The sequence below is a fragment of the Notamacropus eugenii genome, chromosome 6 (genome assembly GCF_028372415.1).
Source record: "Notamacropus eugenii isolate mMacEug1 chromosome 6, mMacEug1.pri_v2, whole genome shotgun sequence".
Taxonomy (NCBI): Eukaryota; Metazoa; Chordata; class Mammalia; order Diprotodontia; family Macropodidae; genus Notamacropus; species Notamacropus eugenii.
Window position 1 is genome coordinate 382,551,138 of NC_092877.1, and position 18,726 is coordinate 382,569,863.

The 18,726-nt window shown below is 43.1% G+C and overlaps 1 protein-coding gene across 3 annotated transcripts in view; it reads left to right on the forward strand.

Moving 5' to 3' along the window:
* IL1RAP (interleukin 1 receptor accessory protein) overlaps nucleotides 1–18,726 on the forward strand; it is a 148,827-nt gene that overhangs the window by 21,620 nt on the left and 108,481 nt on the right. For all 3 annotated transcript variants that reach the window (XM_072618858.1, XM_072618860.1, XM_072618859.1), the window contains exon 2: nucleotides 18,318–18,382. In XM_072618858.1, coding sequence (XP_072474959.1) covers nucleotides 18,319–18,382 — 64 coding nt within the window. In that variant the 5' untranslated portion in view covers nucleotide 18,318. The remainder of the gene's footprint in view (nucleotides 1–18,317; nucleotides 18,383–18,726) is intronic.

Sequence of the window (18,726 nt, forward strand, 5' to 3'; positions counted from 1 at the left end):
ACTTTCCTGGGCACTTTGCTTCCCTCATTCTCTTCCTTCATGTTACTTCACTCAAACAAGAGGGATTCTAGACTCAGATATCTAGGCAGGAAGGGACTCTAGAGGCCTTCTAGTCTAATCCTCTAACGATAGAGAAGAAGAAACAGGATCAGTGAGGTGAAGAGACTTTCTCAGAGTCATGCAGCTAGTGAGTTTTAGAGAGGGATTTGAACCCAGGTCTTCCTGATTCACCTCCAACACTCAGGCCATTGCAACATGTGGTTCCCTGTAGAAAGGACAACCCCTAAATCCTTACATTTTGGAGGAACCATATGATCTGTTACTGGATTCATACTTGAAGTTTTATAGCTTAGAGTGGGACCAATCAGCCCTTGAGCTGTCCCTGGTAAAGCTTCCAGGAGCCCTGGGCCATCTCCATGCTTGGATCAGGCTTTATGGGAAAGTGAAAGCCTCTCCCTACTAGATGCTATCTTACCTCTTCTCAGTGCTGTGGTTGAACTGACTTACGCTTCTGGTAGTAGGTAGGCTGGACCTGAGCTTCTGAGTACCTTTCAAGTCTGTGACAGCTCTGTACTTCTTAGGTGACCTTAGACAGTAATATGCCTCCCCGGACCTCAGTTTGATGATCTGTAAAATGAACAGGTTGTACTTGGTGACTTCTAAATCTTAGCACTAAATCAAAGATCCTGTGATTCTGGAGTTGCATTTTATGATATAATGATGTACTTAGTGGTTACTTAGGTAGGGAAAACTGATGGTTCCTGTACTAATCAGCCCTATGGTACTGGGCTTCTAGAGTTCTTGTTTGCTCTTCTCTGTTGCCTCTCTTGTTTGCAGCTAGAGCTTCTTGGTTTTGCCAGGGTATTTGTTACCAAAACCCTTCCCCTTCTTTCCTCCCTCATGAAATAATTGCAAGTCTTCTAGTGCCGTTTGGTTTGAAGAACTAGAAAACCAACTAGTTAGAATGGTGTGTCAGCCAAGAGTAACTAATCTCTAAATAAAATCAGAGATCATAAGGACAGCCAGGCTTGGGAGGAGGTGCCTCAGGGGCTTTCCAGTGAGTAAGGCAGATGGGGTAGAACTAGGGCTTCTCAGCAGCCCTGTTGCTTAATTTCCTGGACCTTAGCTGACTTCCTGTTCACTAATGTTTCCAGCAGGTGGGATGTTATGGTTATCTCTGAGGCCCAGGGTGTGATTGTCTTACCTCCTTTGACCACTCCCTTGGAGTCAATGCCCTCATATTGCTCTCCAGCCTTGAACATCTCAGTAGGCACTCTGGTTTCCAGAAGACCCAGAAAACATGGGACAGAAGGGAAGCTGTGTTCTCCTCACCAGTGATTCTTTATGCTGATATGGGCCCATCTCTAACAGCAGTGGTAGATTCTGCAGGCTTCTGGTTCATGTTTCAATCAGCTCTCATCCTAGGACCTCAAGGCATTTTAAACACACACACACACACACACACACACACACACACTTCTGGAAGAAGAAAAATGACATAAACTCATGGACATGAGTATAACCTCCATGTAGATCCTTTCTAATGACTGTGAGCTAGTCTAGGTCTCTGGCTCCAACACTGCAGTGCCAGCATGGTGGAGTAAGAACAACATAGAGAACAGAGCCAGAAAGCCTGACTCTGACCTGAACTTGCTATTTAGTTGCTCTGTGATGACATTTAGCTCATTGATCCTCAGTTTCTTCATCTGCACAATAGAGGGGACACTGCTGGTACTGATTTCCTCTTCAGGGTTTTGGGAGCTAGGGTTATCTCTGTACAGGAGCTACTTCTCATCACATTGTGAAATTATTCCAGAGCTTATCGACCCACTAGGGAAAATGTTACATTAGAGGAATGGAAGAAACTTTTGGATTTGGGAGATTCCAGAATGATTGATAACATCCATAGGGTGAGATGGATACTTGGTTCTTCCATGCAAAGTTCTCTTTGGGGAAAACATGTCCTGATCTCTCCCTTCCCTTGCTGAAACAAGGAGGACTGGGGATGTACAGCTTCACTTATACTGCCAGACTCAGTTGATGGGACTGTTCATTTTGCTGAGATACTTTCCCACTCTCCTTTTCTCTCTCCTCCTCTTTATGACGTGATGACTCTCTGGCGAGTGGAAGAAGGAAAGATATGTTGGAATATACATTTATTTGTTTTGCTTTTAAAGAAAGAAAACACTCCTCAGTGGAAAGTACATAATGATTTTCATATCCCAAAACAAATGGCTTTTGGTTATTCAGCATTTAAGAAAACAGGACCCTGTGTCTTTGTGAAAACAAGAGCTCTTCTGATCTTTCATCAGAACTGTTAGTGATCAGAGCCCCAGAGTGTCTGGATCAGTATCAGTGACCACAGGTTCTTTTGTGAGGTAGCATGCATAGGCAGACTTTGCACAGTTGACTGTGATCTTTCAAGTAAACCTTCCAACCCAACCTACTACCCTCTCAGCTCTAGTGTCCTTGGGTCCTCACTTTCTGGATTGGTGAATGTGTCACAGGATCCACCATGATATTCATGGACCAAGCCAACTTCACCTTCCACCCCTCCAACTTTCTATTCACCCTTCATCTCCCTCCTCCTTCTCTTTGAAATGTTACCAAATCAATACTACCATTGCTACTGGAATGGCAATGTCCAATCCACTTCTTTGTGACTCCCTTCATGATTCCTGTGACTCCTTAAACTCAAACCAGTCTGCCTGACCACTACTTCCCCATGTATATTATTTCCTTTTATTAGAACTTAAGCTTCTGAAGTCCAGGGGCAGTCTGACATTTGGATGCTTGGCACTGCTTGAGCACTTAATAAGTTGAATATTGAATTCTTTCAATTTTGTGTCAGGGAGGGAGATTTCCTTTTTGTCATGGTGTATCCAGTGTGAGGATGCTTTAGAAGGCCCAGATGGACCCATGATTAAATTCAATTTGGTGTTAATGTATTAAGTAACTACTGTCTTCCAGGCATGGAGTCTTGTGTCATGAGTCTGTACTTCTAAGACCTTTCATTCTACTGTGCTTGCGGAAAGAGTACAAACTACCAACAATATAGAGGAGCTGAGCAGGGGAATCAGGAAAGGCTGTTAGCAGGTAGCATTGAAGGACGTTATAGAGGACTCCCAGCATTCAACAATAATGAAAAACATGAGCAAGATACTGTGACAACCACTGGTGCTACAAGTTAAATACAGACAAAAAAAATAGAGCTTGTTCCTTCCTTTAAGGGCAAGACATAAGACAAGACCTAAACAGAAAGTGATATGAGGCTGGGAGCAGGGGGGAGTGAAAATGACCATGCAGAGACATCATGACAAAGTCCAGAGTGGCTGAAGCAGAGCTGGGAGAGGAATGAAGGCTAGCCGATGTGGGACACTTAATTGGACCTTCACTGAGGAACTCACCAATACATTTCTGCATTTATGATCATTCAGATGAGGTTGAGCTGATGCTTAGGGACTGTGGGATGTTCCAGTGTGAAAAGGCACCTGACACATGATGGCCAAGTTGAGTGAGTTATTGAGCCAAGCCAGGAAGAGTTAAGGAGACCAACTGATCAGGAACACACAACATGTGAGTAGAAGTAACATACAATAAGTCTGTATGAGAATTTGGAGTCAGATTGGGAAGGATTTTAAATATTAGGCACATAGATCTGTCTTTTCTTTTAGAGGCAATAGGAAAGGACTGAAGCTTTGTCAGCAGACATGTGAGGTATGAGGAGATCTCATTGCAACAATGTCTTTCCACTGATGCCCACAGCAAACTCTAGCTTTCTCTATCCCTTGTGATTTTTGCTCCTAGAGGTTCCATCCAGAACGCTGGAGTCCTTTTGGATGGGTCTTGTGGCATTCATGGGAACCAACCCAGCTGCCATGCTGCATGTTTGCCACAATTTCCTATCCTGTTCCTGGGATCCGTGGTGAGCCTTTTTTTGTTCTCTATTCTACTCCACCCATAACTTCTAGAGAATTTTCTCTGGAGCCACAACTTATCTCCAGCTAGCTTTCGGGACATTTCTATAACAGAAAGTAATTTTCAATTAGATTTGGAGATCAGAAGACACTTTGAAGAAGAGGTTTAGGCCCAAATCAGGTTTTCACATGATCCTCCCTGGAAAAAATGAAGGTCTTTTGTTCTACCTGGCCCTAATATTCTCCTACTTCTCTCTATGCATTGGCTTCATTTCTCTTGAAACTTGGTGTGTGTGTGTGTGTGTGTGTGTGTGTGTGTGTGTGTGTGTTTCCGTTTCATTACTAGAGGGCTTTCACCACTTCCATTATGGCTCTTTTTCAGGATCCCTCTTTCTCAAACATGTTTCCTTTTGGATTAATTTCTTTTCTTGGTAACAGTGTCTTTCCCCTCACTCTCCTCTTCACTACCTTTCATTCCTTTCTATCCTCTGAATATGCTTGTTTCCTTCATGGTCTTCTCTCCTATTCACCTAGTTCATCATAGATATCGTGTAGACAAGTATCACCATTTTGTTTTGCCACATTGGCCCTGATCTTGAACCAAAAAACCAGAATATGAACAAAATCTGAATAAACAGAGATTAGGGCTTGACCTTGAAGACAAGGAAGGGTATTGTAGGCTTATGTCATGTGTTCAGTAGAAAAGACTTTCATGATTCTTGAAGTGTGGTATGTGTGTGGTACCTGTTTAATGTTTCTTGGAGGTTATTAGGGATTGCCCCTATGGGCTTGCTCTCTTCTTTGGCTTTGAGTGTGAGCTATGGAGTTGCTTCTGAGACCCTTACTTCCCCAGTGGAATTCAGGCAGGTTGAATGATTGAGCCTTTGGCTCCATATCAAGGGGGAATCCTAAATAAGACTCCACTGTCTTCTGATTTTTGCTCACAGACATGTTGGGTGACCTTTCTTCTATCACTGATTGGACAAATGGGGATTGTGGGAGGAGGGAAGATTTCTTCTGATCTTGCAGGACTATGTAGGTTAACCTCACTCTTCCTTGGTATGGATACTTGCCATTTTCTATGTCTTTGTTATCATTTTCCAAAACACTCATTTGGCTGTTTACTCTCCTGTTTTCAAGCTGCTTATGGTACAATGAACATCTTTCTCTGTTTTTCCTTTTTTAATATTGCTTTTATATTGTGTTTCTCCCAAGGTTATCCTTATAGAGCTGGTTGTCATAAGGGGGTTGGATGATTTTTTCATAGCAGTTTTTATTTTATTTTCTTTTTGCCAGTACATGCTGGTAACTATATAGCTGAAACTCATGCATTTCTGCATTTATGATCATTCAGATGAGGCTGAGCTGATGCTTAGGTCTCTATGCTTAGGGCACAGAGACCTTATGCAATACAAAAGAGGAAAGAGTTATTCCAGAAGAGCTGGTGGGGATGGCAGGTAGAGGAGGAGAGCAAATGCCAAGGGGGAGTAGTCTAACCATGTGGCCACTATTATCCTTATCCCTTCCAAGAGGCTGAAGGCTCTACTATGCATCACCAAAGCTAGTCAGGCCTCAAACTCGAAGATAACTTTTAGACAAAGGGTTGATTTGGTCATAATGGGGGACTGTTCTATTGCCAATGAGACAAGACCCTGGGGTAGTCGGGACCACTGAGGTAAAGGCACAGTCTAAATTATCTAATAAAGAATGAGGAAAAAGGGATGAGGAGTCAGGAAATCTAATTCTAACTGCCACCACATATAAGCAACAGGGATAGGGAAGATGTCATGTCTCCAGGTCAACTGAAGATTAGCCTATCCATCTCAGGGACTGGGGCTGAAGCAGAGACCAGGTTTCCTCCACCTTGGCTAGGGAATGAAACTTCATAGATCAGTCCTAGAGATCTCTCTGCTAACTTATCAGGACTTGCCCTGTGTTCTAGAATGACACCAAATGAGGTGGTCAGGTGACAGCTCTTTTGGTATCAATGGAGGTTGGGATTTTCCTGGACAAGCAAGCTGAGACTGACTGATGTAAAGACCAATGTGGTACAGAGGAAAGAGGATGGGATTTGGGGTCAGGGGACCTGGCTTTGAATCCCCACTTGGCTACTTAACCATCTGTGTGACCTGGGGTAGGTCTCTCAACCATTATGAACTCCAGTGACTCATCTGTGAAGGGATAGGATGGTATTGGAGGGCATCTAAGGTCCCTTCTCGATCTGAATCTATGATCCTCTATGATCCTATGACTTTAGAAAGATGTATTTTCATAACCCAGTTAATTTACTAACTAGAACACAGCTTGAGAATGTAAAAGGGCCTTTACTTACCAATATTTGTTAGCATTCCTCAAGTTACCTGAGTATTTTAAAGTCATGAATGGAATTTCTTTTAAGATTTCTTTAAGTTATCTTTTTGCTTAACTCCCCTGGATGTTGTCAGTGTAGTAGGGGGAGAGAGGCTTCTTAGGAATGAAGATAGGTGGTGAAAGATTCTGCATGTGGCAGGGAGGGCGATTCCTAGGATCTCTGGTCCTCAGGGGAATTTCTGATATGGCACCATCTTCCCTTCCTGGTGGTGGGTGCTTAAGAATAGCAGTGGGTTATATTAAGTAAGATTGTGGTGGTGGAGTATAGACTCAGATCCAGAAAAGGAGAGCTTGTGCCTCCAAAACATGGAGTATTAATGCTCTGACCTCTTGTCTGTGCACTGCTCTGGACTTTACTAACACCTCTTGATGTGCTCACTGTGATAGAATGTGTGTGTGTGTGTGTGTGTGTGCGTGCATGCATGTGTGTGTGTGGTTGCATGTGTGTATGTGCATGTATGTGTGAGTATGTGTGTGTTCATGTGTGTGCATGTGTGTGTGTGTGTGTGTGTGTGTGTTGAAGGCTGGACTGCTATGGATTAGGAGACAGGAAACTTGCCTCTGGAGTTCATTCACTGTGCAGCTACAGAAAAGTCACTGACCTTTTCTAAGCCACATTTGTAAAAAAAGATCTAACTATGTTCTTCAGCACTTAGGAGAGTGTCAGGCACATAGTAGGTACTTAGAAAATCCTTGTTGACTTGTTGATTCTCTCTCTCTCTCTCTCTCTCTCTCTCTCTCTCTCTCCCCCTTTCTCTCTCTCTATCTCTCTGCCAGTGTGGAGACTTGGTTCATGTACTGCATGTAACTACACTCCTTTGAGAGATAGCCCGACTAAGATAGATGCTATTTTTAATAATATTTTCCTGACAGGAGGGTAAGACTGAAGGTGACTGAAGAAGCAGCGGGGAACAAATTCCTCCTTCTGAATGCCAATGCCTCTTGCAGGGTCAGGCTATTGTGGAGCTGGCTTAATTATGGAGGGTTTCCATCTGGCATTGGGGAGTCTCAGGGCCCTCTTATAATTCATAGCGGCCAGCATATCGATATGATTATTATTCCACCAAGGTCTGATCTGCCCCCAGACAATCGTCGTGTTCAAGTGTTTCATTGACTTGTTTGAAATTCACCAGGTTACACTGAGTCAACTAGAGATGCCTTCATGGGTGGCTGCTGTAGACAACGAGGCCAAAGCCCCTTGGTGTTCTTTATCATTCTGGAGATTCACCCAAATTCCCCTCTCTCCCGGTATTAAGTCTCTCTTGAGACACACAATGTACAGACTTGCATGGTAATACTTAGTTGATTGATGGCTTCACACATGTAAGCACTACTTTCTCTGTGGCTACCTACTTTGTCTTGGAAGACTGCCCCCTGAAAGATCCCCTCACCACCAAATACATCTTGTAGATGTTGCTAAGATGACACCTAAGGTCTTGGCCAATTGTGTCCCTCTGCTCTGTCCTCTGGAATAACCTACCTTACAGAACATTTAACTCCCTCCCCCCCTCCCATGTCCATATTTGTGCTGGGGGTGGGGGGAAGAAAGGAGGTGGTAGGAAGGCAAGATTTTTTTTTTTCAAGTGGCTGCATGATGAAGATAACAAATAACTGGAGAAATTAAGGTCATTGAAGTCCTTGGAGATTTATGAATGAGTTGATAATGGCAGCGTGGGATTTTTGCTCATTCTCGTCATGAGAAGGGAGATTAAATAGTCTTGTGTCTTTGGATTTCTCAGCCAGTAGAGGCTCTCCCTCCTTTCTTCTCCTTTCTCCCTCTCCATCATCCCTGGATTTGCATGCCAGTGCAATGCTCATCTGAGGGGACTGCCCAGAATTTACAGCTTCCTTAGATGGTCTGGGCAGCCTGACAGGTCTGGAGTGGATATCTCCTTTAGGGATGGGATGGGGTGGTTACACAAAGTTTTGGTCAGCAGCATCAACATAAAAGAAAGCTTGTAGCAATAACTCATGGGGAAATTGCCCTTTTAAATGCTCTGAGTGGACACAAATGCGCTTTTAACTTACCTTTAACACATGCGTCTGCTCAGGCTCATTGCTGATTAAGATGTCCCTAATCCAAGAGTTCTGAATATTTTGGATGTCCTAACTCTCTCTTGCACTATGGTGAATCTTGTGGGCCTCTTTTTAGAATACCATTCCAGGCATAAATGAAATACATAGGTTACAGTGGAAACTAATTATGTTGAAATACAGTTACTAACATACTAAAAAACTAAACAGAAGTTCATTAACCCCCTGAAGTCTATCCATGGACTTCTGTACGCCAAATTAAGAAACACTGCTCAAGAAGTCTGACGCTATGATGGCGGGGCATTTCGAGGGTGTGTATGGATAAAAGGATGTTTTCTCCCTGACTTTAAGCCAGCATGGCCACTGTTCTCTGCCTTTACTTGTAACATGAACTGAAACTTCTGTTGAAATCACAGGTAGTAGAAGGAGCATGAGCCTTTTGAGTTGGAAGACATGAGTTTGAATTTAGCTCTTATCCAGAAGGACAGACTCTCAGAGGTGAAAGAGACCTCTAGGGACAGATGATCCAGCCCAGGCTTAAAACCAATCTCTATTACACCATCTCTAAGAAGTGTCAACCGACTTTTGCTCAAAAATTTTCACTGAAGGTTTTTGTCTTCCCTTCCACATCACCCCAGTTCATTTTGAATGGAAGCTTTAATGTTTCTTCACATCCAACCTAATTTGACCTCTTTGTGACTTCCACTCTGCCTCTAGCTCTGGGCAAAACAGAACATGCTTAATAAGCCTTTCTCTACAGGTCAATTTAAATATTGTTTACGGCTGTCCTGTACTTCCCCTCTTCTCCAGACTAACCAGTCATTCTTCCTTCAACTGATCCTCCTGTGGTGTGAACTTGAAATCCTTCACCCTGCTGATCTATCTCCTTCCCCTAGACACTCTATGATCAATGTATTTTCTACACAGTGTTGTGACCAAGGTGGCCTGCACAGGTCAGGTCAGGGGGATGTCCATCTGAAGATGGAGCTCAGGGTGTTCTGTATCTCTCTTAGTGCTCAATCTCATTGGCTTTCTTGGCTGCCGTTGCATACCCTTGACTCCTAGTGAGCTTGCCCCTCCCCCCAAAGCCCTTGGAGCTTTTTTAGGATGATCTGTTGCTACTATGCCTCTCCCCCTTCATTCTTGGAAAGGTGGTTTATTTTTTTTTAATCCAAGTGTTCAAATGTAATAAGGATAAATGTGAAGTTGTATTTGGCCCAAACGTTCCTGTCTGTGAAGACCATTTTGGATGCTGAATTTGTTGTCTCCTCTGTTAGTTATCCCTCCAAACTTGCGTCATTGGCAAATTTATTAAATATGTAGTCTGTTCTTCCATCAAATCATTTGTGCACATGAGGTGGAGAAGTTAAGGCTTTACCAGCTCCGTGACCTCAGGCAAATCACTTCTTTGCTTCAGTTTCCTAAACCGTTAAGTGGGGATAGTAATTTCTGCTGTAAAGACAGTTTTGGTAGCTCTTAATGCAGTAAAGAAGGGGTGCTTATTGTTATGACCTGGGATTGCTTATACAAAGGACCATAGGCCTAATAGACACAGGCCACCTGGCCGAGGATGAACAACTGAGAGCCTCCATAAGGGAAGAAAAAAAGCTAAAGCGAATAAAAGAGCAAAAGAGGCAAATAGACAAATAAACAAACAAATCTTGTTTTTGAGCCAGACAATTTTGTTTTGTTCTGAGTCTTTCCAACAGAATCAAAACTGCTCCTTGAGTGCAAGACTGTGTTAATTCTGCCCTTGTCTTCCCAGTGCCTGGCACAGCGTAGGCACTGGAGAATAACAATCCAATAGAAAAGAACCACTCTTTGTAGAGTGCTTCATGGTCTACCAATCCTGCTTACTCATTGGATATTTGCGAAAACACTTCAGGATATGAACTACAACTCTTGTCCACTTACAGGACCGGAATCCCTCCCCTGGTTACCTCTCCCCCATCTGCTCTAGCTCCCCCCTATTAAAATGCAAGTTCCTTGAGGGCAGAGACTGTTCAGGTTTGGTATTTGTGTGCCCAGTGCTTGGCACCCAATAAACCCTTAAGAAAGTTATTTCCCTGTATCCATTAATTCATTCGTTATTGCATATATGAGGATATTTAGGCCAATGGAGCTGAGATGATTTATTGAAAGTCACGCAGAGACAGGGTTTGAGCTTGAGTCCTTTCTACCTCCTTCATTTTGGCTTTTTCAAAAGATTTAATGCATTTTTTTTCTTTCTGAATTTTCACTTTCTCCTTATGAGCCAGATAGGGCAGGGATTAGACCTTAGATTACCATTAGACATAAGAGGACGCCGATGCTCACCCTATTTTTAGCCTCATTTTGGTGTCATCTCTCTCTTTGGACTGAAAGTTTCTTGAGGCAAGGATTGCCTTTGACCTTTCCCAGAGTCTCCAGAGCGTAGCCTGGGCCTGACCCACAGTAGTACTTTCTCTTTACTGATTTTTGACTTAAAGTAAAAGGCAACTTTGCAAGTCTTCAGCAGGGACAAAACTGAATCAAGGCCACAGTCTGAGCAGGAGGGTTCCTTAGAGGACACAGATTGTCTTAGTTTGAAATGCTGTATCTGCATTTTGTTGTACTTTTCTTTATGTTGGTAAATATTTCCCAACTACCTTTTGATCTGGCTTGGCTGTCCTCTCCTGTGGCTTCATGTTGGTTAGCCTACAGGCTGAGGGAGCCAGAGCTAGATTAAAGTGTCCTGCACTTAGTCAAAAGCTCTTGGGGCAGCAAGGGCAAGGCCAGGCTGCCTCCCTGCGGGATGCCTCTCTTAGTGTTGGAAGGGATTTTAAGGTACATTTTTTTTGTTGTTGTTGCTAAGAAAGAGTCATCAGACGCTGAGAAGCCTAGGTTGGTGAAGGCTGCCTCCCTGAGCAGCTGTGCTGGTCAGGGTGTGTGGAGACTGTGGTGTTGATTTCCCATGATCCTCATAGCCTGAGAGAAATCTGCTGAATAAAATTCTGCCATAAAGAAGGGCAAATAATTTCAAGGCAGAAGGGCTTGAGTGGATACCAGGTTTAAGTGGGTGGATTGATTTGGGAGACCCTGTAGCCAGGGGGCTACAGCTTAGACACCTCATTCCTATGTTTGCTAGGATTGGCCCGTTCTTACATTCTGCAGAAACCTTATGAAAGCATTGGAGTCTCTTTTCTCTCTACCTCAGTTCCTGTGACCTGTGACTGACAGTCCTCTATATTCATTTATATACCAAAAAAAAAACAACAAAAAACATTCACTACCTACTTCCTATGGAGCCAAGGTGATAGGCACTGAGGATCACAAAGAAAATACCAAATACCCGAAGGCCACATTCTTTGGGAGGATTAAAACATGCACATGTTTTAAGAACAACTATTGAATCTACCAGCATCTATTAGGTGCCTGCCAGGTTCAGGTACTGAAGATACCAAGAAAAAGAAATGAAGCATTTGCCATCCTCAGGAGGGAGAAGAGGAGGTTAGGGGCCTTCATTCCATTGGGATAATAAATAAGAGTTCCATCAGAGGGAGTGTGGTCACCATTCTGTTGGGAATCAGAAAAGTCCTCCTGAGGGGGAAGGGGTCCCCAGGCTCAGCCTTAAATGGAGCACAAGATTCTGAGAGGTGGAGTTGAGGCAAGGATATATTCCAGCCATGGAAGAGGGATGGCTTGGGCAAAGATAGGGATGTTTGCTGGCTGAGTGGGTGGGCAGGGTAGGATACAGAGTTGGGGGAACATCATGTTAGCAAATTTAACTGGAATGGTGACTCTGTAAAGGAGAGAAATAGGGAGTAAGTTTGTGAAGCTAGATTACAGGTAGTCTGTGAAGGGCTCTTAATGCCAAACCAAAGTGTTTGTCATTTGTCCAAGAGAGCAGAGTGAATCACTGGAGCTCTTTAAAGCTTAGTAACATGGTCCAACCTTGGTTTCAGGCAGATGCTTTTGACATCTGGGTAGAGGGAGAAATGGGAAGGAGAGTCTAATTAAAAGGCTATTGTTCTCCAGGTGAGAGATGATGAGGGACTGAACTTTGGCCTCCAGTTTACAGCTGGTTTGAAATGGGGGAGGGAGAGATGACAGACTTAGACTGAGGATGGCTCTGTAACCTAGCATGGTCTGCGTAATGAATTTTTATACATGAATATTTTTAATTTATCATTTGATTATTAACTATCTTCCACTGTCCTCAGCTTCATTTGTGTGTCTTTGGTCATCAGTTAGATTGTCAGGTCCTGGAGGACAGACTTGTCTTAGCTCACAATCCCTATGGTTATCAACAGAGAGGAGACCTGAGTAGGGCTTTGTTGAATTGGTGATGCAGAGAAGGTGGAAGGCTGGGATTTGGGAGACCAGCATCTAACGACAGCTGTGTAGCTGTGTGAAGCCTGTGAGCCTCCAACCCCCCTGGAAAGCCAATTCTTGGAGGGTAGAATGAAGAGATGGTGTGAAGGATCCCAGAGGTCCCAGCCAAGTCCTTGATACTGAGTATAGTGGACGTGCTTGTTTCTTCCTTTCATGTTATTTCACTGGCAGTGATTTGTGGAGAAGTCAGTTAAGCCATCCTCTAATCTGAGCACCCTGGAGAGCGTCCTTCCAGGTTGGCCTAGTCCCTTCCCCAGTTTTAACAACCTCACACTGGGAAGTGGTAGCAGCTTATTCTTATGGGTGTGAAAACAGAGGAATGAAGAGGGAGAGTGACATGTTGGAGAAGAAGGAGGGTTCTTCAACTCCTCCCCTCACTTTCTTCACCTCAGCTGCTTTCAGACTCCTGGAGGAAGCCAGGCTTTTCTTAATTGGACATGATTTTGCATCATCCTCATCTTGAAAGCTTGCAAGTTACTCCTTGTCCTGTTTGGCATTAAATTCATGGCTTCATTAAGCTTCCATATTTCTTTTCCGTTTAGGATATATTATTTGTCTCTCTTAATTCCCTTAGACAAACAAACTCTCTCACTGTCCTCAAGCCAGCCTCTTCTCTTTTTTCTTTTGTCCTGTCTGGGCTGTATGTTCCCTCTTGCTTCTGACCCTCAAAAGTTCATATTAGTATTCAATAATTAGTAATATTAAATTGGGTTTACATAATTATTACTTCACCCTTATTTTATAACTTAAATAGCTTATTCCAACCTCTCAAGTTACTCATGTTGTCATTCACAAGCTCTGAGGCAGTGTGCTCCGAGGAGATATAGATGGGGGCAAGACGTTCTGTTGAGTTGGAATCAGCTAGTCTTGCCAACTTCATTGGATGTGGGCAGTGATGGAGAGGAGAGAGTTGAGTATAACTCAGGATTATACTCTAATTGATGCCACCAGTTTTTGGAGTGTACCTAACAAGGCTCAATCTCCTGATTTTATAGATGAGGAAACTGAGGCCCAGAGAGTTAAATGAATTTGCCTAAGATCATAAACTAGGGAGGATAATAAACATACCATCTTTTGACAAGAAAAAATAGACTTGATAATACAAAGGGGAGGGGAGAAAGTCTTCTTTCCTGAAGTGCAGTGGGGTACAACTGAGGAGGGAGATGTTTCCCCTTCCTTTGAGGTCTTTGACTAAAGCTAGCACAACCACCTATTGGAATGTTTTGGTGGAGAGTCTTATGGTTTAAGTGAAAAGAGCACTGTCTTGAATTGGAGGACCAAGGTTTAGATTCTGACTGGGCTGCTCACAACCTGTGTCATTCTAAGCAAGTCCCCTGCCCTCAGTAGGAATGGAGTTTTCTCATCTGTTCAATAAGGAGACTCAACACAATGGTGTCCGAGGTGCCTTCCAGCCCCAGCTGTAGGCTCCCATGGCAACTCAGCTGCAGCCTGCGCCAGCTGGTCTCTGAGATCCCTTCACACTCTGAGAACCCCCAAGTGTGGAGCTGGCATTCTCCAGTCATTTTTCCAATTCTGAATTCAATGGTCTTTCCACAGCCCAAGGCTGAGCCCTTCCCACATTCCTCAGCCCATTTACATGTCAGCATCCTTTACCAGAATGTTCAACTATCATTATTCCTGTGGTTATTATCACCACAAGGATGATGACTTACACATTCAAACTACCCAAGGTTTCAGAATAAAACGAAGCAATGCTCCTGCTCCGATGAGTTACTTCCTTCTGGCTTGAGGGACTAGTTCATAATGTATGTGTGCTCACTGTAGGCACTGGCAGCTTGGGGCTGTTTAAATAAATATGAAGAAACTAATGGAATATATCTCTCAGGAAAGACAGGAGAGACTGTAGCTAAAAGAAGGACCTTAACCTGGGCTTTTTGTGCAGTGTCTCCACTCCAAGTGGATACCCTTGAGCATGGACAAATTGCTTGGGTGAAAGTCTGGTGAGCTGTGCACTAATTCAGCTGGACAAGTGCAGAGAATCCCAGTATCAGCAAGTTGGAAGGAACTTTAGAGAGAGGCTAGTTCAACTACCCCATTTTGCAGGTGAGAAAACAGAGAAGAAATGAGATGAGGAGGCACCATGGTCAAGTGGACCGAACTTGGACTTAAAGTCAAGAGACCTAGGTTCACATCCAGACTCTAACTCTTATTAAAAGGAGAATTGTTTGCAAACTGCATGACCCTGGCCAAGTCACTTTCTCTCTCCCTGAGATGTAATTTCCTTATCTGTAAAATAGGGATAACTGCCACATGGGATAATAGAATTTGAGCCCTGAAAAAATCCTCAGCGCCCCTCTAGTCCTGACCTAGCATATCCTTTACATCATCCTCCTCATCACAACTAGCATTTTTATAATGTTTTAAGATTTGCAGAGCCTTTTTCAAACATTATCTCATTTTAAAGTCACAATAACCCTGAGAGGTAGGTGCTAGTATCAACCCTATTTTATAATTGAGGAGAATAAGGCAGTCAGAGATTAAGTACTTTTCCAGAGTCCCTGGTAGTCCCTTATCCACGGCAGAGTCTGAGACTGGATTTGGACTCAGGTCATCTTTCCTGCAGGCCCAGTGCTCTATTGGCTATGGCCCCTAGGTGCCATCTACAAGTGGTTTGGAAAGGTTACCCCATTCTACTCCTACCTCCTAGAATCCCCAGCTTCTTTCCAGGTAAGGCTTCCATGCTGCTTCCTACTGAGCCCTCCCATAGTTTCTAACTTAAAAGTCTTTTCTCCTTTGTGAAGTTACCTTCTATTTAATTTATATCCATTTTGTGTTTATTTTTCTGGGCACATTTTGGTATCCCCGTAGAATGGGAGCTCAGCTGAGGGAAGGGATGCTTTGACTCTTTTGTTCCTATGGGCAGCGCCTAGGACATGATTTGTTGAATTAAATTAAGTAACAGCAAGGCACTTTGATCTCTGCCAGGTTCTCTATAGACTCCCTATGGCACTCCTGACTCATTCCTTCAGGTAGTCAATCAACAGGCATTTATTAAACACTTATCATGCACCCTTGTGTTAAGTGGTGCCAAGAGGAAGTTTGTATGGATTATTATTATTTGAAAGAACAGTGTCTGAACTTTTAACAACATTTAGTCCCCCCAGAGGAACTTGACCTCATTTGACCTGTCCATGAAAGCCAAGCCCCATCTGTTTCATTCTAATTGATCATAGGGGAAATAACTGTATATGTATAAGAGTATTTGTTTATACAGACACTACTGATCTAAAGTTCTCCCTAGGTCTCATTTTGCTTTCTTTTCTCCCCTCATCATCATTCAGTAATCCTTGGGAATACCAATTAGGACCATCAGTCACAGTCATGAAAAGGTCTTCACACTGTGTCCTTAGGAATTCCAAAGCACACAGTGGACAGAGAGGTGAAATGTAGAGGTGAGGGGTGTTGAGACATGCATGAGGGTGGTCCTGTTTTCTGATCCAAAAACAGTATGAGAGACCAGTGTCCTCCATCATGTTTCTGGCTGGGGCTTGAAATTTAGCTGCCCAGGGGCACAATGAAGCATACTTCTTTTGACATAAGTAGGAGGTAGTGCAGTGTTTTATGAATGTGGGAAGGAGATTACTGGGTCGCTATGTCTCCTGAAGAGGGTTATGTCAATCTCAAAGCACCATGTGGATACAAATGACTGCCATTAGTTTTGTTTTTATTCAGGACTTGGAAAGCTTTCTTTTGGCCACTGAGTTATTAGGAAAAAACATTCCTTTGAGGGCAATGGCAAAGAGAGACAGTGATTAATTCTGAAACTCTGTGTATGGTGCTGAGTGTCTCTGAGGAGAATGGGGGGTGGAGAGCATGGGTAATGATGAAGATGAAAGCAATGTCTGCTTTTGTTGTGGTTTGAAGTTTGCAAACACCTCAATTTTACAATATCATTTGTTCCTCACAACACCGTGTGAAGCAGATGTAATAGACATAATTACTCCCATTTAACTGACGAGGTAGGTAACTGCAGCTCAACATGGTGAAATGGCCTCTAGAAGGGATGCTTGATGGTTAGAGAGCAGATGGAGCTTTAGCTAGATATTAAAAAGGAGTCTCCTGGGTCTTTCCAAGGCTTACCATGTTGCTGACCCAGTTTCATTACTGCATCAAATTTCCCTTAAAATCTTACACATTTCCTCTTCCTTGAGACAGGTATATCACTATTTCATCTCTGAAAATTGTTAGCCATGATTAGAATTGTTCATTGGCTTATACAAAGGGAGAGAGGAGGGACTATTCTCTATGGTAACTGGTCAAGCATTTAATGTGAAGAAAAAAGAAGGCCTTTGGAAAAGGCTACGATTAAACGAGTTGTGAGCATTTAAATGGAGAGAGAAAAGCAGGACCACAACCTTCCTCTCATCAGTAAGAAACCTTATGTTAGCCAGGTTGCCATCATGAACATCAAACGGCCTCGTTGGCTCAGAACAGCTGTGTCATTCTCTCTTGAAAGCTGGACAGATGTTATAGCTGAAGGACCTTGGGATAGATGGAGGAGAAGACCCAGTGTGCAAAACCAGTCATTTTCACATATGAGGTGTTTACAATTCAGGCACTGTAACTTGAGGAAGACCTAACTCCTTCTTTATGAAGAATCCATCCTACAACTAGAAATAGAATGGCAAGAGAGGGAGGCCAAAATGAAAGGTTTGTAAGATTTTTACTTGTTTGTTTTAAATCTGAGGCAATGTCATTCTCCTGTGTATAATCTGAAGTGAAGTCTTTCTAAGAGCCTATCCTATTCACTATGTTATTGAAGAGACCTAGTGAACATACTCAAATAGGCATCTTCCATATAGAAAGGGGTGGCATCTGTTTTCATTCAGAATGGAATGAATTCATATTTGCTAAGAGCTTCCTATATGCAAAACACTATTCCAAGGACTAATCTACAATTACAAAATTGAGACAATCACTGCTTTCTTTGGATTATATTGTAATAGGGAAGACCACACCTACCTGAGGGTAGTAGCCAGAAAAGAGTTAAAGTCTGGGAAATTTCACAGAAACTTTGGGGACTACAGACTTTTTCCAAAGACAAAAATGATGATTATTTGGTTACAGTTCTCCAAGAAAGAGTGGGAAAGGGGTTGAAACTGCCTTGATTTTAAGATGTTCAGGTCTTGAGAGTTCCCTTGTGCCAATCAATGTGAAGGCCAGTGAGGTTGTACATATTCCCCTGAACTTGTCATGAAGCCTTCTGTCCTAAGGTCCATGTCCCAGATGGCCCTGGCACTGTTCAGAATGACAGGCCACTCTAGCCACTGAGAGGCTAAAGAGCACAGAAATTGGATTCCTGTCTCGCCAACATTCCTTCCTAATGAGGGAAGAAATAAGGAGAGTTGGGCTGAAGGATTATTCATTTCCCCTTCATATGAATCCTGAGTGCAGTTGGCTTCCAAAAAAATTGTGGATTGAGGGTTTTTAGGCACTCCATTCATCACTAAAGAAAAGTGTCTGTCTCTAGACTCTGGTTGCATGTGGTAAAGAGTCAGAAAAAAATGGGACAAAAGGAAAGTTCCAGTTTGGCTGTCTGAAATTGGAAGACTAAGGGGAAGTCAAATGCTTTTTAAGAACTTGAGACTAATGAGCATCTTCCTTCTGTGTTTATACTGACAGGATGGAACTACTCTGGCTCCCTGTGTTGATCACATTTGCTGGGATCCCCCAAAGCAGTGCCTCAGGTAAGGAGCTGGCTTCTGGATCTTTTTTTCCAACCTGTAAAGTAGTAGCTGTCCAGCATAGGCTGGTTATTCTCCTGCGTGACTGCAGCATTGATCTTTCTAGAGTGTCTTGCCTTGTTGCAAAATTGTGTTAATCAATCAATTATTTATTAAACACCTACTATGTGCTGGGAACTGTGTTAAGCATTAATGAAACAAACTGCATCTAGTGCCAGGGCCAAAGACTTGTGAACTCCAGGTACTTCTCCTCATCAGTGTTCCCACTTCAATGTTTACCCGAGCCCAGTAGGAAAACAGAGATCAGGGCATTGCCCCATATTGAGGACACGCTCTAATTAATCTGT